This window comes from Eretmochelys imbricata, chromosome 7 (assembly GCF_965152235.1).
Source record: "Eretmochelys imbricata isolate rEreImb1 chromosome 7, rEreImb1.hap1, whole genome shotgun sequence".
Taxonomy (NCBI): Eukaryota; Metazoa; Chordata; order Testudines; family Cheloniidae; genus Eretmochelys; species Eretmochelys imbricata.
The window spans coordinates 10,153,774-10,181,360 of record NC_135578.1 but is presented as its reverse complement, the minus strand read 5'-3'; the positions used below and the strand labels follow the sequence as shown (position 1 = coordinate 10,181,360).

General features: G+C 39.8%; 1 protein-coding gene across 16 annotated transcripts in view; it reads left to right on the top strand.

The window, feature by feature from the left end:
• FOXP1 (forkhead box P1) overlaps positions 1 to 27,587 on the top strand; it is a 495,960-nt gene that overhangs the window by 454,398 nt on the left and 13,975 nt on the right. For 14 of the 16 annotated variants that reach the window (XM_077820968.1, XM_077820967.1, XM_077820966.1 and 11 more), the window contains 6 exons: positions 7,443 to 7,526; positions 16,462 to 16,663; positions 16,764 to 16,843; positions 17,447 to 17,548; positions 22,908 to 23,029; positions 25,113 to 25,182. In XM_077820968.1, the coding sequence (XP_077677094.1) occupies positions 7,443 to 7,526; positions 16,462 to 16,663; positions 16,764 to 16,843; positions 17,447 to 17,548; positions 22,908 to 23,029; positions 25,113 to 25,182 (660 nt within the window). The remainder of the gene's footprint in view (positions 1 to 7,442; positions 7,527 to 16,461; positions 16,664 to 16,763; positions 16,844 to 17,446; positions 17,549 to 22,907; positions 23,030 to 25,112; positions 25,183 to 27,587) is intronic. The other 2 variants (XM_077820979.1, XM_077820975.1) reach the window with 1 other exon arrangement.

Below are 27,587 nucleotides of genomic sequence, written 5' to 3'. Positions count from 1 at the left end.
ATGGTTTGTTACAGTAACAAGTTTCCTGGGTATTAAAAAAAATAAAAATCTACAGTCTTACTTGTGGACTGAGATATAAGATAATCTTTCACCAAGGAGCAGTAACAGTCATGCTGTAGGTAAACCTAGGTTGGGTTGTAGCCTGAAAAACATTATAGGCTCTGATGTATTAATTTGGATTAATGACTGGGTTATGTTAACACCTGTAGCCCACTTATTCCATCCAAATGAATACAACAGCTCAGTCCTGTGGTCAACAGGAGTTTGTATTGCCTAGGGGACAGTAGGATGAAGCCCTGCATGAAGAGTTGAACAAGGTATAGGTGGTTTTTGATTGCTAGTGCTTTATAATCATGTGACAATATTGTGGTAGATTGATCGGCATGACATAATACTAATCATCGTCAGGGCTTGAGTCATGCTGAAATGCTCCAGACCACCACTCTGGCACTCTTTCTGGGAGCGGAAATGGTACCCTTCCAGTACGATCACTAACTGGAAGTGGATTCTGGCACTTCTTTTTTAGTTACAGGAGCACTGATCATAATGAGTGAATGATGATCCAAGGTATGATAGTGTTGGAAGAGACCTCTTAGCTCCCAGTCCATTCTCTGAAAGGGCAGGATATAGTCCCTGATAGGATACATCTCCCATATTTAAGTGATATTACGCTTGATCTTAGCTAAAAGTTCATTGTTTTGTTATAGACCCATAAGCAATAGATATGATGCATTAGGGTCTTGTGGATCAGGCATTTGCGCTTGCATCTTGAAAACAGAGTGAAACTGAGACCAGAAGAGAAACGACCCTTAGATGTTAGTGTAGCAAAGACAATATTCATGGGCATAGACTAAACCTATTCCTCAAGTAGTGACTTCTATTACCATCAGTGATGGGATTAGAGAGAGAAGTACTAGTCATTTTTGCAAAACATATTGGATCAAAGCTATAAAGAGTAGGAGTTATCAGTGGTTTGAGTCTTAAAAGAAAATCCAGTCAGGAGGAGGGCGCTGTCATATGAGCTGCTACAGTGACTGTTTGCTACCAAACGATTCCCTTACACAGAGTAATCGGGGAGTTCCTCCAGCAACTCGTTAATCTAGGTTTGGGCTGTTCTGTAAAAAGCCTTAACGGAATAGAGGGCTGGCCCAACAGTACCATTTGCAATGTAGTCACCTAGCCCACTAGAATTTGGACAGTCAGACTAAGCTCATGTTTTACATGGCTATCAAACGACTATGAAGCAGTAACAAAACTCAGCCAGTACTGCCATGTATGGATTTGAGCTCTGTGACCTAGAGAGGGAAGGCAGGGTGTCCCGTTACCAAACCAGTTGACCCCATTGGTACTCAAAGTGCTAGAGTGCAACTTTGCCAAGAAATGGGCTTGTAGAGTGACACAAAATGATGAGGGTTTGGCAATGAGCCAAATTCTGCCCTGACTTCTGCTCCATACTACCTTACTGGAGAGAGGGTAGGATTTGACCTACTGTGTTGCAGTGGCTGAACCTAGGGGAAATTATGTCGCATAATCATATTGCAACTTCCTCATGCTTTTAATGGAAACTTGCCCATAGGATACCACGGCATGATACTACTTTTGGTTTGTGGCTCTCTGAGATGCCATTCGATGCAGAATATCCTCCGAGTCCCTCTTGCACAGGTGGTGGGTATATCTACCCGACGTGTCCCTTTTCTCGTCCACGCTCCAGATGTGGCTCCTTGTAGGGAGAGGCAGTATCACTGTATCATCATGATAATACTGTTTCTTGTTTCTGTGGGGGGTGGGACCCAAATCAACTGACCATATGCTCAGCTCTTCTGACACTTGCCTCACACTCCTGCGATCATCCATCTGCTTGCTCGCCCTGAAACAGCCTGAGCAAGTGGAGCACTGCTCCATTTCTGCAAACTCTTGAGGAGCCACATGTGTGCTGTAGATTAAGTACTACCCTACCATCTGATGTCATCCGGCGGTGCCCCTTCATTGAAGCGTCTTGGGAATCTGAATTGTGATTTTGTACTTTTCTGACTGCATCCATTAAATTTCTTGACTGTCTCATCAGGAATAGCTCTTCTAAATTATTTTTCCTAGAATTAATTTTGTAACTGAGCTTTAAGGCTAAGTATTATATTTGGTTTGAGTGTAATGGATCCAAATTTGATTTTCTCTCTCGATTTCACTCTTACTATTGTTAATCTTTATGTATAATATTCTGTCAACATACACATACAGAGATATCCAGTGCAGCTTAAACAAAGTGAGGGTTCTTGCTTTTTTGACGAATGTTCAAACTAACTAACTATCAAGTCAGATTTGTATTTGGACAGAAATATCATGAATCTTTGGTCTCACAGTATCTCCATCACAAACATACTTGAAATACCACAAGCTGCAAAGTCTTCTGGTATTTTTACATGATTGAAACCGTGTGGACATGATCACCATTCATTAGGGGAACTGCAGAGAAAGAATTGAGTAGCTGGGAATGAAGGAAGAGTAAGAGATTAAGGTATAAATACAAGCAAGCTACATGCCATTCTGTTTAGCTAGGCCTCAGTTAAAGAAGTGCATTCATTTTGGGGCACCAGATTAGATTCAAAGAGTTTGGAGGAGAGCAAGAAAAATGACGATAGGTTAGTGGCTTATTATCTAAAATCCTTGTCCCTATTTTCAAGACCCTCTCTCCTCCCCTTTACCACCCCACCCTGTGCACCTAGTCTTCCTCTTCATCTCCCATTTCCCATGCTCATGGCACTTTCTCCTGGGCTGGCCTCTCTGTGCCTGGCACAGTGTCCATATCCTGATCAGCAGTGTGTCCTCTTTCCGCCCTCCCTCTCCTGAAGTGTCCAGTGACCTGTCTGTGTGCGTTTGTCTTAGATTTTAACCACTTCACAGCAGGGTGGTATGTTGGTTGTTTTATCTAGGTTTATAAGGTGCTGTATAAACCTACAGCGCTACGTATGTGTTTGCAATAATAATTGGCAGGAGAAGCTTTAATTTAAAGCAGCACTTGAGCACCACGGTGAGCGGCACCTTATAAAATCTAATAGAAATACTAGCTAATACTTCAGAATTAGAAGATTAAGGGAACTTTGTGAAGCCACTGCCCTTGCAGGTACTCAGAGCTAGATTGGACACTTACCTGTTAGGGATGGTTTGGAGCTATTGAACTCAAGCCTTGTCTTACACTGCCACTTTACAGCGCTGCAACCTTCTCGCTCAGGGGTGTGAAAAAACACCCCCCTGAGCGCTGCAAGTTTCAGCGCTGTAAAATGGCGGTGTCGACAGTGCACCCACACTGGTAGCTATTCCCCTCGTGGGGGTGGGTTTTTTACAGCACTGGGAGAGCTCTCTCCCAGCGCGGGTGCCATGACCACACAGCCACGTGGGTTAAAACACTGCCGCTGCAGGGCTTTAACGTTGCTAGTGAAGACATGCCTTCAGTCTTGCCCCAGTGTAGAGAAGTGCCAGATGATCCCTTGAAGTCTAAATGATTTTATAGCATTGCAGACAGGAACAATGAGATGGACATAGGGGAAAAGAGTGAGTGTTGGGGCAGGGGAGGCAATATTTTGGGAGTTGACCTGTACCCCTGGGTTATGAGGGTGGATTCCTTCTCCCCACCTTCCTCTGTCAGAGTAATCTGGTTTAGTGCTGAGGTCAGGGGAGTGGATCTTACCCCCTACACAATTGGAATATGCATTTAAATGCACCTTCAGTCAAGTGCGACTGAGAAGCTAATGTACAGCAGGGCACTTTGGATGACCTTTGCACAGTTTGACAGAGCTAATGTATTCATCTCCTGTCACAGGAGATCATCAGGGAAACAAACAATGCTTATAAGTAGCTTTGAAAAGTCAGAATAGGGCCCATTTAAAAGTAATGCTGATCAGTTTTTCTGTGCATAACAATTCTTTCCCAAAGAATGCTGTTAGTAATCAAGTGCATTTTCCTGCAAAAACCACTAATAGTCCCCTTTTCCAGACCTTTAGAGCCCTAGTCAATGCCTCACTGATGAGAGCTTCCTCACATCAGTGGCCTAACAAGCCCTCATGACTTCTTTTGAATGATCTAACTGAATGGTGGGGTGGTACTAATGGAGTTATGGTCTTGTATCCTCCTGCTTCCTGACCTAATGGAAAGCAGTTTAAAGAAATTCTTGGGATTTTTCACTTCCATTTGTTGCTGTGAAAGCGAGAGACTTCTATTTTTCATCATTTAAACTCCTGCCTTAACTGTAGGAGCATTCAAATTCCCAGACTATGACAAAATATTAGTATGTGTCTGCCTGAAACGTCAAGAAGATCTTTAACAGAATTCATCCACCAAATACTGCATTAAAAGCATGCTAAGAAGGTGACGGAGAACAATAAAAATAAGGACCTTTCCAGATCAGAATGAAAGGTACTGTGCCATGGGGGCAATGGGATGCAGAAAGAATCTAGTTTGGGTTTCCCCCTTGTGCTAGGTGTTAGAAAACTGCACATTCTTTGCTTTCACTGCCATGTCGCACACAGACAGTTTTCAGGTCTTGATTTTGATGGGAATATTTATTTTATTTTGTTTCTAAAATAACGATCTGCTGCAATGTTTAGTCCACTGAGTGAAGATTAGTGTGCAGACTAAACTGCAGGCAGCTCACATGCCCAGCTAATCAAAAAATAAAATGATTCAGAATGGAAAATCACACAGCCACCCTTCATTGAGACTAAAAGCATTCATTGGTTTGATATGATTTGATATACATTAATGTAAATGATGGGTCGGACCCCCACTTCCTCTGAAAAGACCACAGGAAGACATCGGGAGGATTTTCCACTAGACCAGTAGGGTGAGATTGGCTCCCTACCTCTCGTTAGAACATCCAGGGGATTTGGCTGCTAGATCTCAAAGGATCTGCTATAGACACAGGAGTCTCTTTGTACCTCCTTCGGGCCTTGTCGTTCTCCCTTTCTGTCATTGGCTCTCACAGAGAGGACTTCTGCACAAAAGTTTTTTCCCATCACAGGCCCTCGGATGTGGTGGGGTCATTGAAAACAGGCCCAGGCTCTCTGGGATATTGAATTTCCATGTTAAAGCCTAGCTGCTGAGACTGCTGGAAAGGGTATCATAGGTGAAGGTCGTTTTTCAATATGGGCTCTTGTCCGCTGTGACCTGAACTGAAACCTCAAGCCTTGCCCCTCAGGCTGGAGAACCTCCTTCAGAAGGTAACAGTGTTTGCCTACAACCTATCAACAATCAGATTTGTACTGCTTGACCCAGTGTTGTAAGATTCCATATATCAAACGCCAATCCTCTGAGCTACCCAGTGCTCCTCCAAAAAAAAAAAAAAAAAGTCATGAAAATCCCAGTGACTTTTGTGTTCTAAAAGCGCAAAACCAGACGGTTACGTTGAATTTTCTCCTGTAAATTCCTCTTTGAAACCTTATATGCCAAGTTTCAAGCCACCATGACATTTTGGCACACAGTTAGAAACCCCTCCCCTTGGGCAGATTGGCACATCCTTAACTGTAATGTAGTGAATGGGGATTTATGGCTGAGTTTTCTTGTACGTTCATTTAATCCAGTTTTACTACTCTAAATAGATGACTCTGATAAGGAGGGCGGGTTTATTAAACTTTCCCTGGAATGTGATTAGCTTTCTCCTCTTGGCACCAGGAATTTGGATTTTCTAGAGCAAAAGTCAGTCTTAATAATGAATATGTGAGAAAACTCTCAGTTTCGTGGGCCTGATCTAAATGCCATTGAAGAAAATAGGAATTCGTTTATTGGGCATGTGTAGTAATTACAGCCCCTTTTACTTCTATTCTTAGTATTAGTATATGTTACTTTTGTTATTATGTAGAGCAGCGTTTCCCAAACTTGCGACGACGCTTGTGCGGGGAAGGCCCCTGGGGGGCCCGGCCGGTTTGTTTATGTGCCGTGACCGCAGGTTCGGCCGATCGCGGCTTGCACTGGCCGCGGTTCGCTGTCCCCGGCTAATGGGGGCTGCGGGAAGCGGCGCAGGCCGAGGGACGTGCTGACCACCACTTTCCCTGCACAAGCAGCGTCCCAAGTTTGGGAAACACTGCTGTAGAGTATAGTTGGGAAAAGATACTTTTTACACATAGAGCTTTTGAGGTCCCCCAAAACAGCAAGCTTACAGTCTGATCATTGCATTCTAAATGTATTCACAAACCAGCTTGTATACAAAGAAAAAACTTAATCAAGGCAGTATAACGTGAGAGTCCAAGCAACCAAACTGTGACTTGCGTGGAGATTTCAGTAGAAAATTTAAAGAAAACTGAAGCATATCATTATAGGGGGGGCACGTGTTTACACATGATGTGCAGAATAGAACTGTTTTCCCCAATGCTCACAACCGGTGTCATGACTGAATCAGAAAGAGCAAAAGAAGCATTCCTAAAGTGTTATGTGTTCTGGATTGGTTTGAACAGTATTCAGTTGACACTAAGGGACAGAACACTATTAAAATAGTTCCTAATATAGGTGCACTTTCCTAGCCTGTTGGTTCAAGACATGTGCTAAGGGGATGCCATTTTAAATTTCTGCCCTGAGTTAATACTGTCCTTGCTCCAGTTTTTACCCCACCTTCCAGAAGCAGTATGGCCTGGTGGATACAATTCTGGACTGGAACTCGGGAGCCCTGGGTTCTTCTCCTAGCTCTGCTGCTGGTCTGGTGGGTGACCTTGGGCAAGTCACATCCCCCCCCCCCCGTGCCTCAGTTTCCTCATCTGTCAAATGGGGAAAATGATACTGACCTCCTTGGCTAAGCACTTGGAGACCTTACTGATGAAATGTGCTCTATAAGAGCTATATGCTATTATTATAAGGGAGTAGTAAGTCACTCTGATTTTAGGAAATGTTTGTCTTCATTAAATAAGCACACTACTTTTTAGAGCTTAAGCTGCCTGTTCTGATTCTCTGAGGCAGCCTCACGTGGTTTCACGACTTCTGCTGCTTTGCTTGCTCCACGCACCGCCTGAGCTGTATGTGACAGAAAAGCTCTTTCCTATTTTCTGGTTTTGTTTTTTGTTTTGTTTTTTGGTGGTGGTGGGGGAAGCAAGTTATGTTAAAGCAAGAAAATATTTGAATTTGAGGGTTAGATGTATAATTTGCTTTTTGCTTTGCCTTCTGAGCGTGAATAGGATTGGTTAATAAACTTGATTCACTATTGTCTTCTAGCTGTCAGGGCTGCAGTGACCCCCTTGGTGCCAGCAGGTCTAGCACTCCTCACTCAAGGGCTAATGTGTTTTGCTTTGGAAAATACTGACACCCAGCACCATGAGTTAGTTCGACTTCAGAAAAGACCGTATACAATTTCCAAACTACCAAGCAATAAACCTGTTTTGTCATGTCTGTGGTGCCAGCTGTTGAATTAGGAATAAGCAGAATTCTGGATTTTATTCATAGAAGTAACAGAGCATTTTTTTCTTCAGCTTGCAAAAGACAAAGAGCGCCTGCAAGCTATGATGACACACCTGCATGTGAAGTCAACTGAACCAAAAGCCACCCCTCAGCCTGTAAGTACTGTTCTGTGCAGAAGCAGAACAAAGCCTCACGACAACCTCTTCTTCCTGTTTCCCACCTCAGAGCATAATACAAAGTGTGGCCTACTTTAAAAGACTGTCAAAATGAAGAGACAAAAATTGCATCGCTAGTTGGTCAGCTTTGAATATTCACTGCCACATAAACCCAATTTTCCCATGATCTTTTTTCTTCAAGGGGTTTAAAACTAGTCTTAACTTTAAATGTCACATTGGGCCTTTTTCTACCCTTATGTATATGCATATAAATCCCCTCTAGGTAAGTTGAATTTGCATGTGACCCAAAGGAGCATTTGGACCAGAATGGTTTTAGTGCTCAAGGTAAAATTATATTGTATTTAGGATATTAATTTCACTTTTTACTGTGATCCTATCCTAGGCTCAGATACTGTAGACTCTAGTTGCATGTACGTTTCAATGATGATAATAAACAACAAAATCAGGATCACTCAGTGTCAGTTGTTAAAGTACTTACAGTCCATGAAAACCCTATTTATCCAACTTGCTCTCAGAAATAGCTTGTGAAAGGGATAAACTTTACAGGCTGCACTTTATAAAATGTTGGTCTTACAGGTAAAGAGGGTCCAATAGTCAAAGCCAATTGGTGGTACCTGTAAAAGGCAAATCTAGCACCTTGTTCCCTGAAGCAAATTGCACTTCAGTTGTTGTTTTTTCATATCAGCATAATGCTAAAAAATCTTCCTCATAACTTCACATGATTATTCAAAATGGGGAGAGTGCTTTGCTTCTTGATTTTAAGATTTGTAAGATTTAAAGGTACACTGCCTTTATTTGATTTTGCTTTGTGTCATTGTGTGAAAATTAATTGAGCGTCGACAATCTATAGTTAGTACTAGCCATTTTAATCAATATGCAATGATGCAGGGTAATGGCCAAGTATTGGTTTATCTGTTTTGACTGATTTTATTTTTCTATAAATAAAGCAAACACACACCCATCCACGTTTATGATTTATGGTGATAGAAATAAAAAGGAGTCAGACTATTAACCCAGCAAATATGGTCGCCTGCCAAGATGCAGTTGGTAGACAAAATTAATGTCTGAAACAGAACACATTACAGAGATAGAGAACATAAAATCATTAAACACTTTGCACATCCATTTTTACTAGAGAAGAATTTCTCAGTTTCCATGTAGTTGGAAATAAATGGCTGCAGAAGTGGATAGAGAGGTACTAGAAAGAAAATTGCAGAGTATTCAATAGCATAGGAGCAGGAGTCCAACTCAATTTCAGCAATGCCTTTTGGAGGAAGATTGAGCGTGGTGAATATAGCCCTTCCAGAGATTCCTAAAATTGCTTAATCCAATGGATCTGGATGATCACAAAAAGAAACTACTTAAAGTACCTGGAAATAACTCTTCCTTATCCTTCAGATCTCATTAGACTGAATGTGCATGCTTTACTATGTTGTGGACTAGAGACCCAGCAGAATGCAGAGAAGGGGGTTTGGTTTCTATCCATCCTACTGGATTAAAAATTAAGAGTGGAATAATCGCTGGAGTCTCAAAGCATTCTGCTGAGAGACTTTTCATAGCAACAGTGCCCCTCTGGAGGAAGGATTAAAAACTAAAGGGAGGTAATCGCAAGAAGACAAGTGCTGTGCAGCTAGTGATCAGCGCTCAGTATCAAGAGGCAGTAAGCTTTCATTTGTGTTGTAGGCTACAAAGGTACCAGTTGGTGTCGCCATGCAGATTAGTGTTAAGCAGCCAATAAACAGGGAAAAGCAGCAGAAAAAAAAAAACCAATGGGGAAAAATGGGCTGTCTTGATTAGTATTAAAAAAATGTTTTACATTCTGGAAAATTATAGCTTTGATGGGGACCTCCCACTAAATTTATTTTTAACTGCTCTATTGAAAATTCTGTACCACTAGTCAACATTATCTCTCCGTTGCTCAGCACAGTGTTTCTTTATTAAAAGAAATAGGCATGAATATTTTTGACTGAAAAATTAATAGCTTTTGAATTCATACACAGCAGGTTTTCTTTTGCAAAGAAGTCCAATATCGCTGCACAGCACTTCTATAACCATTTATTTAGAGTCCAAGTCAAACCTTTGACAGCTCGAGCAGTGTTACAAGCCAACATAAAGAACTCCAAGATGTAAACCAACAATAGGCAGTCTGTGTGAGGTTTGCCATTGTCAAATACATAGATTGTTTGGATTAGTTTATGTAAATGTACTGTTGTATTACCCTTTGAAAAAAAAATCACATTTGTGTATGAAAAGTGGTTTCGTTCACAGGCAGCATTATAAATTCCTTATCCTTTAACTTACATGTTAGAAGTAAAAATTGGTGCCTGACAGGCCTATATTGTGTAACACTCTGTTGTTGGATTGAAACTGTCTTCTTTTCATTTATTGAAATATAGAAAAATTTATTATAGATACCATCTGATAAATCAGAAATTGTTAAAATAGGTATAGGTGAAGCATTTTGAAAATTAATTATAAAACGTAGCAGAATAGTGTTTTGCATAAATTGTGCTTTCCTTGTGAAAAAAAATACACAGGCATCACAGAGACTGTGCTAGACCTCGGTCCTTTTAACTCAGTGGGGTAGGACTTCGGTAAAAAAGATCTGATGACCATTACTGCAGTGCAAAGTATTTTTTACATCCAGTAATTAATTTTATTCCCCCACCATAACTAATGCAAGGTGTATGTTCAGATTAATATATTTTTGGTACATCTGTGATTTTAAAGGAGTCACTACCGATCCAAACATAGCAATAAACTGGGATTTGAAATTACAACTTTTTAATGACTGCATGGAAAGCTTATGGGAAGTATTTTTTGTCTATTTAAAAGCTCTTAATGCTTATTTTTAAACAGTTCTTAACTAGATGGCAAAACAGAGAGCAAACCATTATACTGCAAGGCTCTTAAAACTGAATGCTCTTTGGCTGCCATTTGTGTTCCACACTGGCCAATGTTGTAATCTTGCCCTTTTTAGCTATAGCACATCAATTAGTACAGTATTTTTGGACTGTTCAGACCCCAGTCCAACTCTGTGCATTCAACGTAACCCTGTTAAACAGCGACTTGTCAGGTCTAGTCATGTTAAGGAACGTGTGTCAGTCTTTAGATTGCTTTAGCACCTTGGAATAATTGATATCTTGGAAGACAGTGGCATGATCATCTGGGGTTTTTTTAGCTGTAACAAATCACCAAGGTCCTAATTCAGCAAAGCACTTCAGTCATATTAAAGTCAGTGTGCTTAAGTCCTGTGCTAAATCGTGACCCAAACTGAAGGCAGACAGTTGTACATGCAGCACATTCCTCTGGAGCAGCCTTCGTTGGGTGTGCTATACACTGCGAGAAATACACATTATTCTGGGCCCTACTGCTGGGAGGACTTATGGGGAGAAAGCTAGGGTTGGAGGCAAAGAGAGGGAGGGGAGATACAGAGACATTGTAATAGTAATAATCAATACACTGTTTAAAGGTGTCTAATTGTGACTTTATAATTGAGATGCCCAAGTGTGTAACATTTTGAAAAGAAAAGAAGTACTTCATAGGTTACTGCTTAAAGAACATGAGATAACTCCCATTGCTGAGATTTAAATAGTTCAAAATGAATTCAGTTGACCTGGGGGAATATGCTGTGATGTATTGTATAGAGGTGGAGATTTTTGGAGTGTTTAAAAAAACAACTACCACAACAGCTATTAAGAATTTTTTATTCTAGTTTTGCTGTTAAGGTCACCATTTTCATTCATGTCGGAGGTCAGCATAATAGAATAAATCAGAAGCTTGATCTGCTTTGCGGTATTAACTAAACATCAAAGAGCCACTACCTAGGCAGGAGGGGAAAAAACTGTGTTCTTTTTATTCTGGCCAACAAGACGTTCTATGCACTAGGTAGGACATCCATCTTTAAGAAACTGACATAAAATTTTTAAAGAAACTGTTGGCATTTGAAATGAAATGCACTGCTAGATATTCCTTTTTAATAATATTTTCTTTTACTCTAACCATAGCAGTTGCAATTGTTTTTAAATACTGTTTTTAGCAACTGTGAAAACAAATTATTGCAATAAAATAGCCTTTTAACTGTTTAGGTAATGACTGAGCATTTTAGCTGCTGTAGCTGTACTTATAGTTTGAAAAATAATGATATGCAGCAATAAAAAGAGATTCTCAAGTACAACACACAAAAGCTGTTTTTATATACTGTTTTTCATTAAGTCCCACTCCTCAACTTGGGTTTCCTTAGTATCCCTGCCAATAACAACACCTGCTAAGCGATTGTTGCCTGCCAGATCCTACATCTAATACAGTAATCTGTCCAGGCTGAAATAGTACAGGAAGACACAGAATTTAACAAAGCTTGATGCTCTGCACCCCCACTTCCCTCCACCTTCAGCAGTCTCTGCACCAGGGTGATTAAAGTCCAGAAACTCTGTGCAGTTATTTCATCAATTTCAGCTGTGATCAGAGTGGCAGCACCAACAACAGAAAAATCAATGCCCTAAAGCAGTAGGTACGGCCCCATTGTGACACTTTCATTTTTTTTCTTTTAAAATGTTTCAGATTCTTTATTTGCAGCCACTGTTGTTATGTAATCTGTTTACATGGAGAGAAATCAAAGTGAGTCTTAATGGGAGAGCCACTTAATAGAAATCTATTTTTATGGGGTGAAGGAGAGGGTTACCTCTCTGGCTTGTTTATATATATAATATGAATTCTTGTTGAGTCAGTCAGCATCTTTAAAAGGGAGAAAAAAAGCTATTTCTTGAAAGTAAAGGTTAATAATAATAAAAAGCCAGGCAGAATACTGGACACTGACACAATGATGGCCTTTATGATGGTTAGATTAGAGAGGTGTGAAATACCCGTATTGTAAAACCCTTCAGTAGTGGAATTTGCAAAACCACAGGCCTTTAAAACAGATATTTCAAAAACAGAAACTCTAGGGAGAAATACTCCCTTATTACAAGGGTTATTACTGAATGGCTTAACTCTTTGGGGCAGGGACTGTGTTTGATGTTCTTGGACAGCGCCTAGCAGGTTATGTGCCCAATTGTAAATGCAAAGAACAGTACTCATTAAAGAAGCCAGCTTGGTGACTAGCATTCAGTACCCTGCAGCAAAAATGATACCTCGTCAAAAAATGGCAGTATGTGGGAATCTTGTCGTATCCAATCTTGGCATGAACAACTTTTTCTAATCAGAGCAAGTTGTTTTTAAATAGAAAGCGCAAACAGAGAAATTCCATAGAGTTTCCATCAGGAAAAGAAATCCTCCCACTACAATCCCTTCCTGATCTTTGCCCTGCATAATCATCTTTAGCAGCCAGAAGCACAGAGCTTAGACACGTCTTCATTCCTAATTGATGATGATGATGATATTAAGATTTAATCATCTACAATAAAGATAAATATTTTAAGATTACAACAAAATCAACACCATTCATAATTTGTTATTTTGCTCTAATACACAATTAATTTTTAAGTCTACATTTTATAGAAAACAATGAAAGCAGCATGTTGAGCATTAAAAATGTAGATGGTTGAGCATATTCTTCCCTTTGCCTCATTACATGCTTTTGTCACCATAACCAGTAAGGCTCAGGCCCCTCCAAAAGCAAGAGATAGTGTCATCAAACAAAATCTAAAGTAAAACTTCTCTGGCAATTGACAAGGTCGGCGTTTCATTAGCTTGTTGGTTCAGTCATACAAATGGCAGTCCGAGGTGAAACACACTATGCGCACAGTGTTCCAGCTTTTTGTTCTTTCTTTCCTCACAGACTGCAGTCATGTTTAATTTGGAAACCGGGCTCCTTTGGCAAATTAGCAATTAGAACAATTTTGTGGGAATATGTATATGTGTCATTAGTTTTCCTGCAAATTAATAGCAGGAGCAGAGGTCAGGCAGAAATTTTCCACTTGACTGCAGCTCCTCTGTTGAGATTTGGCACTTTGTTTTGGAACAGCCACAGCTGCTCAAAGCCACAGTCTTCCTTTAGGAACTGTCTTTTAATTAGTTTACCTCATAGCCATTATTACAAATATTACTGCCTCCCCTCCTTGAAATAAAATTACTGTTTCTACAAAATATTCCAGTGACATCTTGCACCACTGCACATTGATGGTGGGGTCATTCGAATGCAGTGTTTAATCATTAGATCACCTCCATAAGCATCTCCTAATTAGAGTCCGTACAATACAATTTTATCTGGTAATTAGCTGAGATTGGCTGCTTCCTCTGTAGCTTATTAGTGGCAGCCCAGCAGTGGGTGTGAATCACAGTGTCATTTGTCAACCCCGTTAAAGCCCCTCTCTTTGCTCTTCCTCTCTTTCTGTATTTATTTCTAGTCGCTACCTACGCTGGAAGCGTAAAGAAATTAAACTCAATTCACATTTTTTAAGCAGAGAACATTGACCTTTGCAGAGTCTTTCTTTGCAGTTTTCTAGTAGAAACAGATTAAATGTTAAGTTTTTAAACAATTAAAAGGAATCTAATTCTTTCAAAATGGAGTAGTTTGGGCAGTAAAGATGAAACAGTATCAGTGATCTTTCCAACAGAAGAGAATGTCTCCTGAGCATGTGCTGTAGAGGGGCACTTAAAATTGATGCAGATTTCCTTGCAGTTATTGGACTGTTAAAATGTCCATTTAGAAACTGAGATTAAATACAGTAGATTGTATTTCATGGTGAGACCTGTCAGTTGTACTATTATGGTCATTATTACTCCTTTTATTATATGTAATAGATGGATAACAAGGAGACATAGCTATATGTGTACCCCTATCCAGTGTACTTAGATCTAAACAGGCCACAAAATGACTTGGTTTCACACTCACACTATATTGTATAAAGAAAAGGAGTACTTGTGGCACCTTAGAGACTAACCAATTTATTTGAGCATAAGCTTTCGTGAGCTTCAGCTCACTTCATCGGATGCATTCAGTGGATGAAATGAGCTGTAGCTCACGAAAGCTTATGCTCAAATAAATTGGTTCGTCTCTAAGGTGCCACAAGTACTCCTTTTTGCGAATACAGACTAACACAGCTGCTACTCTGAAACCTGTTATATTGTATAAGTAATATTTAAAAACATGAACCACACCCTTTTAAATACTAACATAGCAGGTATACTTTGAGCTGTATTTATTGGTTCACTTCATTGCATGACTCTTCAAGAACTCAGGACATATATTTTATTGCCTTTTCTAGTCTCCTTCGTCCTCTCCCCCACCGGGATCATATAATCCTGCATTTCCTTGAAGTGTTAAATATTTTCCATTCTGAGAAGAGACTTTCTAGCTTCATGAAGAGATGTGTGTTTTCAGATCTGCTTCTCACAAACTCATTTTTTTGGATCAGTACTTGAACTGACAGTATATACAGTTCCATCTACATAACACTTCCCTGTGTTATGCTGTTGGGGCAAACATTTCCTTGAGCTTTCTGTACTTCACATTCAAAACAGAGACGCAGGAACAGTTTGTTTTGTTCACTTGAACCCTTCTTGTGGGTTATTGGCGTATTGTGTTGATATCCGTTCTATAACATTAGAAAGCTTTTTTTCCCCTCCAAGTTTGTTTTGGACAAATTCTGTTTCTTATTTTTTATAAGAGAGCAATTACTGGTAGCTACTAATGTTTGAGACATGCTAATGTGAGTGTTCTTATCTCGTTACTTTCATGTCAAGAACAATAATAAGGAGTCCTATGGATGTTTTGGGGCATGTCTTTACAAGAACGGCCATACTGGCTCAGACCAAAGGTCCATCTAGCCCAATATCCTGTCTTCCGACAGCAGCCAATGCCAGGCGCATGCCTCAGCTTCATTTGGCAGTGTTTAATGTCAGGCAAAGAATATTAATTGCAAATAAACAGAGTGAAATCCTGGCCCCTTTGAAATAAATGGGATTTTGCCATTGATTTCACTGGCGCCAGCATTTCACCCAGAATATTGTTCACAATAATGCTTCAAGGCAAGTAATGTGGAAGTACTGGAAGGAGCCCTTTTCTCAGGCCCCCTTTCTGATGGAGCAGTTTGGGATCATATTGTTTTTTTAAAGTACTTCAAGAATGACCCATTACAATGAAGCATCTTGTTTTGAATGGTGCCCAAAGAAAGGGTTCATGATACACATGCACACTGATAAAATAAATAGAAGTGAATGTTTAAAACATTTATATATGGTTATCCGTTCTTGGGGAAGTCACATTTTAAAGCCTGCTTGTGGCTAGCTGTCATTTTATTACATGCTTGTAAGTTTCTGCAGGTAGCACAATTGCATTCCACACCAAGGAGAGAAAAGAACTGTGTCATTTTTTGCTGGGCTTAATGACTGCAGTATTTCATGCAGTGTGATTAATTAAATTATTCCGGAGTTAACCCATTCTGGGATTTGCGTTTAAAATGGATGAACGGAAAAAGCCCAAATGTTGTACTGATCTTCCATTTCTTCCTAGTGCATTCCTAACAAAGCATTGTCTTTATTTAAAACCTGATGTGTTTGAAGAAATATCCAAAAACAGATCAGTTGAAGAATATTAACCCGTAAATAAGAGATGTGTGGGCTTTAGATGCAAAACAATGGAACAAAAATAAAATATTAAAATGAATATATACAATGAGGTGTTTGAAAATCGTGGATTTTTGTCCTAAATCTTCAAAGCTTGAGAGCAAGCATTTTTGTATACTGGGTTACAATATTTTTTTTTAAATATATCATATAGACATTTATGCATTCATCCTCCTGTCGTGGATTTTAAAGGAGGTGTTACAGCAAAAAAAGTATTTAAGATACATTCTCTCCATTTAATGGTCGCAAACACTATTAAATCTGGAAAAGATTTTCATAATCCTTAATTTGCAAGAAACATAATTTCTAATAAAGTTTTCCTCACCCTCTTTTCTCTCCCCCTCAACAGCTGAATCTGGTATCAAGTGTTACACTGTCAAAGACTGCCTCTGAGGCTTCTCCACAGAGCTTACCTCATACTCCGACCACCCCAACTACACCCATCACTCCTGTCATCCAGGGACCTTCTGTCATCACTACCACCAGCATGCACAACGTTGAACCAATCAGGAGGCGGTGTCCTAATAAATACAATGTGGCCATTTCTTCAGGTAAATGACTGTCGATGGCAAAGGCCATTATTTGTTTTCTCTTGGAAATTGCAAAGGAGGCTTTGATTCTGATATTAACAGAACAATTGTTCTTATTTAGCAGATCTTGCTCAGAACCAAGAATTTTATAAGAACGCAGAGGTTAGACCACCATTCACGTATGCATCTTTAATTAGGCAGGTAAGTAATGTTCTCGAAAACCACATTTCACTCAAAAATTGTCTCTATATGTCCACCCTATAGATTAAATAGATTTAGAACCCTTTAATATGCAGGCATGCTCAAACCTTTTCTATAAGGGTTTTGAGAACTGCAATATATAACATAATTGCTTTTGATTAAGTATTACAATACGATGTGATTATTAGGAAATTCATTTCACACAACAGTGAAAATGAGCCTGTTTAAAGATGGCAAGTCAATTATCACAAGCTACAGTAATCTCTGATCCCTAGAATTAATCTGAGCTCTAAATAATTACTGAGCTTTAATCAGCTAGTGAAATGTTTTGCATTTCTCTTTGATTCTGCTTTATGAATGACTAATAAATTAATATTTCTGTAAGGAAACAGAAATAAAAACTCAAAACAATTAGATAATTCCATTCTGAATCTTGCCATTGAACTGTTAAATACAGCCATTAATCTTAGAACACATTGTGAAACTCTCCTCTGGATTTTAGCTCCAAATCTCTTTTTTTTTTTAATCCGTTAAGGTAAAAGTGTAGGTGTGTTTGCTGAGAGTTTTGTCATAAATCATCATGCATTTTATTTGCTTCACAAGGCCATCCTCGAATCTCCAGAAAAGCAACTAACACTAAATGAAATCTACAACTGGTTCACACGAATGTTTGCTTACTTCAGACGCAATGCAGCGACATGGAAGGTAAGGTTTGCACCATGTATGCCTCTTGCCTTTGATATTAGACATGTACAGAACAGACATTGCTGATGACATAACAAATTGTAACGGCATATGGACATTAAAATGTAGATAGGCTGTTTTGACACACACAGGGTGTCTTATCCGCAGGAACAATTTGATATTTGGCAGAAAAATTCTTCTGCCTTTGAAAACCACTAATTGAATCCCCATTATTGGCTTTTATGTTCTGTGATTATGCCACCAGTTGATCTGTGTGGCTTCTCCTAGAAGTGAAAGTCTAGCTTTTCAGCAGGAACGTGTAGGAAAAAAGTGTGAAGATATTGTGTCAGTTACAGGATGTATAGTTGGTCTTGTTAGTTACACAGCTCTTCATTTTTCTAGTTGTGTGACCACAACAGCCATCTTTTCTGGGGATGTATAGACAAGTTATTTCTCAGTCACTTAGTACCTCACTAAATTAACCTTCAAACTTGTTATAACCTTCACTGGTTTATTATGGCACCAAATATAAATTAATTTGGCATAATACTAAAGCAGCAAGCCAAGAAAAAAACATTTAATCTAACAGATACAAGAAACTAAAAATTGAATGCCTTAAATTCTTACAGTAGGGTTCTGTGGTTCAGTTAGGTGTTTTTTGTATAGTTTCCATTTTCACGGCTACCCCTTTCCCTTGTGTGAGCTGTTATCATAGCAACTTATCCACAGTAGCCTCTAGAGCTAGTGTGATTACTACTGGATGACTCAAATAACAGGATCTTACACTGAAGTAAAAATTATATCTCGGTGCTTTTAGTCTCTGTTGGTCCAGGTAACCCAGTAGTTCTTGAACAAATTGCCTCCATTTATCAGCAGGTCTGATAAATGTCCCCTATACCTGCTGTTTTCTTTCATTTCTTCTCCCTTTGCCTTTCTTATTCTAAAACTCAGGACAGTTCCTTCAAAGGATGGAGTTAGAGAGGTCCTCTGCTTCAGTGGTTCGTTGGAAAGTTTATTGTATTTCACGTGTGTGCTCCTCAGTGTTCCATTGCCTTTCATTCAAATGCCTTGGGGCAAATTTGTAAATTTCAGTACCACCTATCACACCTCAGTCATCTGTACCTAGGAAATGCTCTGAGATTGGTGCTTTGATTTCTGCACCTTAGTTGAATAAGTTGAGCAGTGTTTCATCTGCAGCTTCCTAAGTATTAAAAAAGGAAATGAATTTTCCTGAATTAAAGTTCTTTTCAAGGGCGTTTTGACAACGTTGTTATAGAAAAACAGTTTGGTGTCAGAACGCTTTTAGTAGTGTACACTTCTTTAAATATTACAGAACCAGCGTGTTCCTGATTTTAAAATGAAGTGTACATTTGGATATATACGTTATATTCATATGTAAAGTGGAACCTTCTTATAGTCAACCTGTTCTAGACATGAAAAAACTTCTTTACAACTGAGTTCTGCTATCCAGAGCTTGCTTTTTTAAAAGCTCTAGTTTTCAGTTGTCTTTTAGTCCGTTGAGCAAGGTTCTTCTTCACACACCTATCTCAAACACCCCCCATCTTCTTTGGCTATGGCAGCCCTACAAGAGATACATTTGTCTCCTGCTGCTTGAGTGACTCCAGCGGGACTTTTCCATAGCTGCAGGAGAAAGGGCTCTAGCAAGAATCCTCTTTGATTCTTGCCTGCAGCTATGAGGGCGGCACCTGGCTAGTCATCTCAACAGTGAACGTGGCCACTTTTTGGAACTGGTTTTGTGCATTATATAAGATCCGCTCTAGAGGCTCACAAAAGTCTCGGGCAGTGAGAGTCATGCTTGCAGCTCATGGAGTATGCGGGAACCTGATGACAAAAGAGGAGCCTATGGCAGAGGAGGCAGAGAGATATCTTACTGGAGACTCCCACAGCTACAAAGGAGAAAAGGTGCATCCCAGGGAGACCTTTGTCCTTGTGAGCACACCAGGGCCCCCCTAATACTAGGTGTTAAGTGTGCGTTCTTACAAAGTATGAACAGTAGGTTCCATCGCTACTGGCAAAATGGATGTCCACTTGAAGTAATTTGAGGCCTTCGTGCTGATGGCTGCTCAGATTAATGCCAGCCTTCAATGACCGCAGGCGGCTGAAAACACAGCCCAGGACTGGTTTGACGTGAAGCTGCTCGGGTTCTTCACAAGCCCAAAGGTCTGACTGAAGAATCAGCATAAATCTGAATTTGTGCTTTTGTGGTTCAGGCCCATCTTCAGTAAATGCTCAAATATCACTCTGGCCAGCTTCTTCAATATTAGTCACTGTGTAGGGTAAGGATCTGGAGTGGGTGAGTACACCTGAGATCTTCTTAAAAAACAAAACAAAACAGGAAAAAAGAACTTATAAATGAAACACTTCGCCAAATGCAGTACAGCAGCATCTGAGCAGTTATTAAAAGAACAAACCCTTTCATTTAATACATTCAAGCATGCTCAGGGTAATTTTTTCTGAAAAAGTGGCTTGCATACAAATGTTTTTTAACAAGGTAAATATATAATCTTACAATAATAGTGCCTCATTTTTCTGTTAAGCAGAGCACTAGAAGAACATTCTCAACTGGTTCTGACAGGTCAGAGGCAATGTCTGTTTGTTTGCTTGGTTGTTTTTTGGAGTAGTAATCTACTGGAACTGAATTGTAGCTAGGAGGCAGAAGATGCAGGTGTGGCTTTGAAATGTTGGGGGTATTATTCAGATAAAACTGTTAACTAGAAAGAATCCAGAAGCAGGAAAACCAAAAACAACCATCCTCTATAAACTCACTAATCAGGTGGTCATATATAAACATGGAAAGCTAAGACATCTTTCCCCAAACACTGTACAACTATTTGATTTATCTGTGTAAGTATAGTCAGTCAAAGCCAGATCCAGTCCTCCTAAAAGTCAATGGCAGGACTCCCATTGGCTTCACTACAGCAGGATCAGATCATAAATGATTTTTCCAGCATTACACTTATTTAAAGAAGAATGCAGATAATTCTGTTCAATTGTTTATACAGAGACTGTTTACAAACTCAACACATCCATTTTTCTGAATTTTTCTGTCTGCATTTTATCAATTGCTATATTAGGCTACAGTATTGCATTTTGCTATGGGGAATATTTGTAACCGTTTGCAAAACTGATCCAAAATCTATCATCATTATTTTACATTCTATTACAAACTTGAAAATGTTCCCATTTGCACCTGAAACTTTGCTTGGGTTACACAGATTTAAACCCCTGTCCTGTGTCAGGTTCCCTTAGCAGGCCACTCTGCCAATCAGTAGGACTCTGTTTGCTGATCCCAGTGTAGGAGCAGGGAGTCTGACTGAGTGCAGATGAAGTCAGTCTGGTTTCTATTGAAAAGCATGAGAAAAATGTGCATTTTCACATGTTTTCAATGTCGAAAAGAGCCATTGTGCCCAACATTATACACACAATGAAATGGGGAGGGTACAAAAAGTTAGACCCCAAACAAATATTGACAGGTTTCAGAGTAGCAGCCGTGTTAGTCTGTATTCGCAAAACGAAGAGGAGGACTTGTGGCAGCTTAGAGACTAGCAAATTTATTTGAGCATAAGCTTTCATGAGCTACAGCTCACCTCATTGGATGAAGTTAGTCTCTAAGGTGCCACAAGTACTCCTCTTCTTCAAACAAATATTGTGACTTTCTCAGAGATTCAGCATCAGCCCCTGCTTTGTTCAGAAGAAAAAGTCACCCAAGACTGATTTCCCCATGAGCTCACAAACAGATCAGTGTGGTGACAAAGTAGAGAAGCTTAAGAAGTATGTGGACTTAGCACTGCGGAAATGTGACATGCCCCTTAAGCACAGGGTCGAGTACGTAAGGCAATATTCACATTGTGCTGACCTGTTAAGAAGAGAGTCCATATGCTGGATCGTTGCTATTGTGTGTGGATAGGTTATGGGGAGATGCTAGCTACACCGCGAAACTGCCTAGCAAAAGTAACAAAAGGCTCCCAGATGCACACACACTGCCTCTTAATTTACATGACAAATGCACTCTGCATAACCTTTGTTTGCACAGTGATTTAGACATTCCTGATTAGAACTCCTTTCATCATCCAGACCTGATGTTCGTAAACAATGTGTTTAGTCTCCTGGTTGCCTCGACTCATGCCTATGTGTTTGGCATAGTGCCTGCTAACAAGTCAACCAGATTGACTAAATCAGTGATGCCAAGGCTGATGGATTTAGTTTCTTTGCCTGCATGTTTCCAGCAAATGGAAACCACTCCCCTTCTTCTGGTTACTGATTCTCTTTCAGTGGCAATGCCGTGGCACTAGAGAACAAGCTTCATTACAAATCTGAGTGGCTTTACCGCTGTGTAGTTGCTCACAAAACTGGGGGTGGCACACACTTGCTAATGAATAAGGTATTCAGTGCCCTTTCAGGCAGAGCAAAGACATAAAAGACACAGTTGATTGTGTCTGCATGAGAAGTGTCTTACTGAGTCAGACTTCGGCCAAAGTCAGAAGATGTAAGCGATCTGCTGAGTCCATCCTGCAGAAGGACTGGATTACATCCAACAGAATTGGGTCTGACCATCAGAAACTTCGTTTGGGATTGCCCAATAAAGGAGCCTAGCAACTATAAGGAAAAAAACATGTGTCTCTACTTGTGGAGAGATTATCACTTTGTTTCTGAGAGCCCTCCTCAGGCGTGTACTTGGCAGAAGCTCAGTTCAATCAGTACAGTATCCTGCCAGAAATGAGAGCCAACTTCCATATATGAGCATGCAGTGGAAGACATGACTTGGTGCACTGTGCTCCTCACTAGGGTGCTGCTAACCCTCTGAGCCCCTATTCCATACACTTGGTGTGAAAAGAGGTTCAGCACCTGATTCACATTAGTCCAGCTGTGGGAAACCCCAGAAACTCCAGCCCCAATGCCTCTTTGCCAAATTGAGTCCTCTGTAGTTACATGAAATTCTCTCTCTGGTCTTTTAAACTGTTTTATTTTTCCAGGAGTGGATACGTTTCCGTTACAAACTGTGTACTTGTTTTGAAAATATCTTAGCAATGTTACTGTAACTGTATATGAAATATGCTGTTACCTGATGTGTGTACATAAAATGATGGAGGTTCTCATTCCCACCGTGAATAATTGACATGACAAAATAACTTGAATTCCTAATCTCAGGTTTGAGATTTTATTTTTATCTTTGCAAAATAAGATCTTAAACGTGTAAAGATCTGGTTTGTTGGGAAAGGAGGGTGAGGGTTGGGTGCGGGGAGCGGAGTTATCTTTGCAAATAAGGACTGTCAAGCTGACTATGCTGCTGTTCTTGGACAATGATGAGTATTTTCTCATAGAAAGTTTTTGAATGTTTTCTCTTTTATACTTGCTGCAGAATGCAGTGCGTCATAATCTTAGTCTTCACAAGTGTTTTGTGCGAGTAGAAAACGTTAAAGGGGCAGTATGGACAGTGGATGAACTAGAGTTCCAAAAACGAAGGCCACAAAAGATCAGTGGGTATGTCCACCATGTTTGAACTTCTTAGCCTAGCTTGGATCATGCTTACAGTTTAACGTAGAGGCTTTTGGCTGCTAGATGGTGTTAGACCAACACAGGTGGTTTCACATTGTTTCAGTTAAGGGAAACAAAGAAAAGCATCTCATCACTACTGTTTGTATGCCCACCAGTTCCCTTGCCCCTGCTTGCTTGGTGTTTGTTGCATCACATGCTAGTAGCTTTTAGGTGGCAATGCATATTAACCCTCACAAACCATTTGCTTATGCTTATTGCATTTTATTTTCTTTTTTCCTTTTCCCTGTATTTGATGTCTGTTCTGTCCCCAATCCCGTGTCCCTTTGTTTCCACTTCATCTCCTTTGCTGCTGCTCTTGTCCCAGGGTGCCATTCGCACCAACCTCTCACTGCATAAGTGCTTTATCAGAGTAGAGGATGAGTTTGGGTCCTTTTGGACTGTTGATGATGAAGAGTTTAAACGTGGCCGTCATATTCAACGAGGCCGTCCTCGAAAATTCTGCCCTGATGAAAACTTTGGCGAGCTTGTTGCACAGTAAGAGCTTTTACTTGCTTTTATTTTTTTTCTGCTGTTGCTTTGCTTTGCATGATCTACCCATCTCATGTAGACTTGCATTTCATGAAACTGTGACCTCACCTTTGTTGCAAAAGAAACTAAATGTTGTGGGTTTATATGTGTTGCACTTGTTCCTGCCCTAATAATGCAATTTGCCTATGATAATGCTTCTTTGACATTTGTTGTAATTTTGTTTATAATGCAATGTAGACTAAAAGGTACTGCTCCTAGAGCAGATACACTGTACAGTTGATTATCAAGAAGGTTTATAGGTAAACTAGATTTAGATTGTTTCCTGTTAGATTCAGTCATATGCTTTGTTTCACAATTCTTAGCACAGAAATACAAGTTGATATTCCTCAAATGAATAGCTGAAATGCCCCAAAGCGTTTTGACAATGATTACTACAGTTGGACCTGTAGTAAAGATTACAAACAACAAACCACTCTCTTTCTGAAATGATCACTTTAAAATATCCTGAAAGTTCCAAGGCAATTTTGTTTCCCCTTTAGTTGAAGACCACCTGTCCAGGGCAATTGATTTTTGCTGGTCTCAAGGGTGGTCAGTTTAAGACAGTTATCGCTGTGTTCTGTTTCAAAACAGAAACAAAATTGTATTGTGGATGAGGTACGTTTTTGGGGTTTTCTGCTCTGAACCTTCCCTGGCTTGTACTTTCAGCAAGATTTTTCAAAAGTGATCTTGGGGGTGTGGGTTTTGTGTCTCCAGCCGAGACAGGGTGCTCAGCACGTTCTGTAAATCAGGCCCCTTTTATAAACCTCGGCTACAAAGGTACTGTGGGTATTCTAAAGTAATGGTTCAAAGAACCACAATGGAATACTTTTTTATGAGTGCTCCCTGACTCAGAGTGGCATCTTTTAATGTTCCCTACCACTTCATTCGAGTGCCATAATATCTGCTGTTCCACCTCCCCTCCATCGCCCACAACAAAAATGCTTTGGGCTATAGCATAGCCAAGCACTCTACTGTGCTGTCGGAGATTTGTCCAGCAGGAAACAATACAACTCTGAAAGCAAGAATTCTGAAGTTCCTACTTATCAAAATTCTACTGTGCAGCTATGGATGACAGTGATGCCAGCTACTACATAAGTCAGCCAGTGTACGAGTTAAGAGTCCCTAATGCTTTTAATGGGGATCTTATTATGGACCTTTATGTAGTAACTGACTTTTGGATAGGAAGAATTTTGGAAAAATTCTGTTGGGTACACAGCTAAGTAGAAAACCAATGCCAATATATACTATTTCAACAGGGCATTAGAACATGAGATGCTGTAGCTGTTAGAGACTTCAGTAGTGGTCTTCCATATTTAATAAAGGCAAATGCAAATATGGTAGCCATACAACTGAAGTATAAAAGTTTAAAAAACAGAAGAGAACTTTTCCGGCAAACAGCGCAGTCTGTAGATTTCTGGTGTGGGAGGAAACATAACATGATGGAACACCCTAAGATGAGTAGTTTGCACTTACCTCTACTTTTTATGTTTTTCTTATGCAGTAACCCTTCTCTTATTAAAAACATACAGACCAGCCACACCTACTGCACACCTCTCAATGCTGCTTTACAGGTAAGATTAATGACTGTAGCAAATACGCAACAGAGGCATGTGTCTTCCCCACTCATTTCAAAATATATTAGCCTTGCTCTAATTAGATATTAAATTTTAATTCCGTTAAACTTTTTTCTTAAGTGCATAAAGCATCATCGTCCCTGGAGGCAAACACATATCAGGCTGCTTCAGCATTAGCTAGATGCTTAGCATTTTGAATATTGTGGCAAAAAAATTAAAAGTTCACTTATTAATATTTATCAGCAGTATCATAATTTCCATCCTCTTATTTCAGAATTTCACTTGAGGCAAAAATACCACAAGTGTAATTACTCTAGCACAGCTATTAATGTGCTGAATGATAGGATACTGTGTCACATGACCTTCTATTGTTCATGGCTTTAAAGGGAAAGCAGATCATTTCTCCCCCCGACCCCCACCTTCTTTTAAGGACTATTTTTTTCATATTTTTCTGTTGTTGTTAAATAACAAAGGTCTAGTTCACTTTGTAAAGAAGAAGAGAGATGTCAGAAATTATAAAGAATATTTAGATATTTCAAATACAGCAATGATGTGCAATATATATGTATATAAGCATATGTGCACAATGTAAATTTGTGTGTGTATCTGAAACACCTTTTGTGTGTTACACAAAAGAAATACGTTTTCCTCATTCTTTCTCTGTGCAACTTTCTAATAAAATTATTGTGTCTGGCTCAAATGTCCCTGGTGAAGTCAGTATTCATTATAAGAACCACTGACATAAGTGACAAGCATTTTTGTATTTTGCCTACTGATTACTATGTGTTTTCACACCTCTTCCACACTGTTTCCCCAATCACTACAAAGGCCTTACTTAATCTTGCCATGACATCCTCACATGCAGTAGCTAAGTTCTGCAAGGTAGCCAATGATTGCACGACAGAGCTCCAAACATCCATAGAAAGCCTTCCCAAGACGTTCATCAAAGGTTAAACTTAGTGCAGTGGATTACATGTCATGTTTGGGCAATTAAATGTTGTGGAAGATTTACTAGCTTTGCAATTTAAGCAATTTATTTTTTTAAAAACCAAGAAAACAGATTAATAGGAGAGAAATGACACTGTGCATTTCTCCTAATTATTTCAGTTAATGCAGTAACTTCTGAAAAGCAAATGAAAACATGTGTAAATGACTCAACTGTAAATACCGTTCATTAGTAACTTATTTTCCTGTGAGCCTTGTGAAGTGTGATTTTTAAAGACTGCTTTGTCTATTGAATAGTGTTAAGATTACAGGCACCTTTTTACATTCATGAGGCTGAAAGGCAAAAATGAAATGGTCCTGCATTCCTTCAGATTCTGTTAACTATGTGACTAATTTCAGTTAATATGCTTATCATACAGAACTGTTCATGTCTTCTTTCTAAAACATGTGGTGGTGGTGTTGTTGACATCTTCCATTCTTGTCTTTTGTGAGACCCTCAAAACTATTTTCATTTTCCAGTTTTTTCTAGGGAGTAACGTGTGTTTGTATTCTCCAATAACACTAGATAAGCCACTCGATTCAGATGAGAATCTGGGCAGGTTTTGCTAAAGCTTTTGAGTTTTGTCAATAAACAGGGTCACAAGATAACTTTGTGCTAATTAAATACAAGGTTCTATTAGGGTTAAAATATTCCAGCAGGCTCCTTCCCCCTCCCCCGCCCCCTTGTCAGACAATTTCTAGCTACTAGCAAAATAACGTACATCTCATGGTCTTCTGCAAAAATTGTGGCGTGTTCTCTACTGTTCAAAAGGACTCTGAGCAGTCACGACAAAGAAAAAAAATCATTGGCTTAACATACTGTTTGATGCATAAGATAACACGTGTCAAGTGACATGGTTTGTATAATAAACTTCCTAGTCTATGATACGATTTTCCTGTCTGTGGACATGTTGAGCCAAATTGTCACTTATTGACTAGAAATGTGCCCCCTCTGGCTTTGGGCATATCCTGTAGCATGTGTACACCTGCCCATTGTATGCACTCACAAGTTTGGTGGGCTCCTGTTTTGAGGCCTACAGAAAATCTGATGTTATGTGCCTCAAAAAATTGTCAGGATTTTCTTCTCTCCAGGTGGTAGTGGTGCCTCCTCAGCGGCACCCACACACCTCTGACATTTCTGATATCTGCTTCCCCTCATGGGCAGGGAGAAGAAGCCCTTTTCTCTTCCCCTCTCTGTGCGTGGAGGGTATAGGGATTCCAGTTCTCATCCCGGGGGAGACCCAGAAGCATTTTTCCCTGTCCTGGCAGTGTTGGTTGGTCGGTCTCCCAGAAGATCCAGTGCCCTCCACTCTATTTTGCCTGATTAAGCGAAGAGCACTCTTGAAATCTGTGCTCTACCCCAGGCAAAGATGAAGCAACTGCCGTTGCACTCTCCCTGCAGACCTGGTGATGTAAGC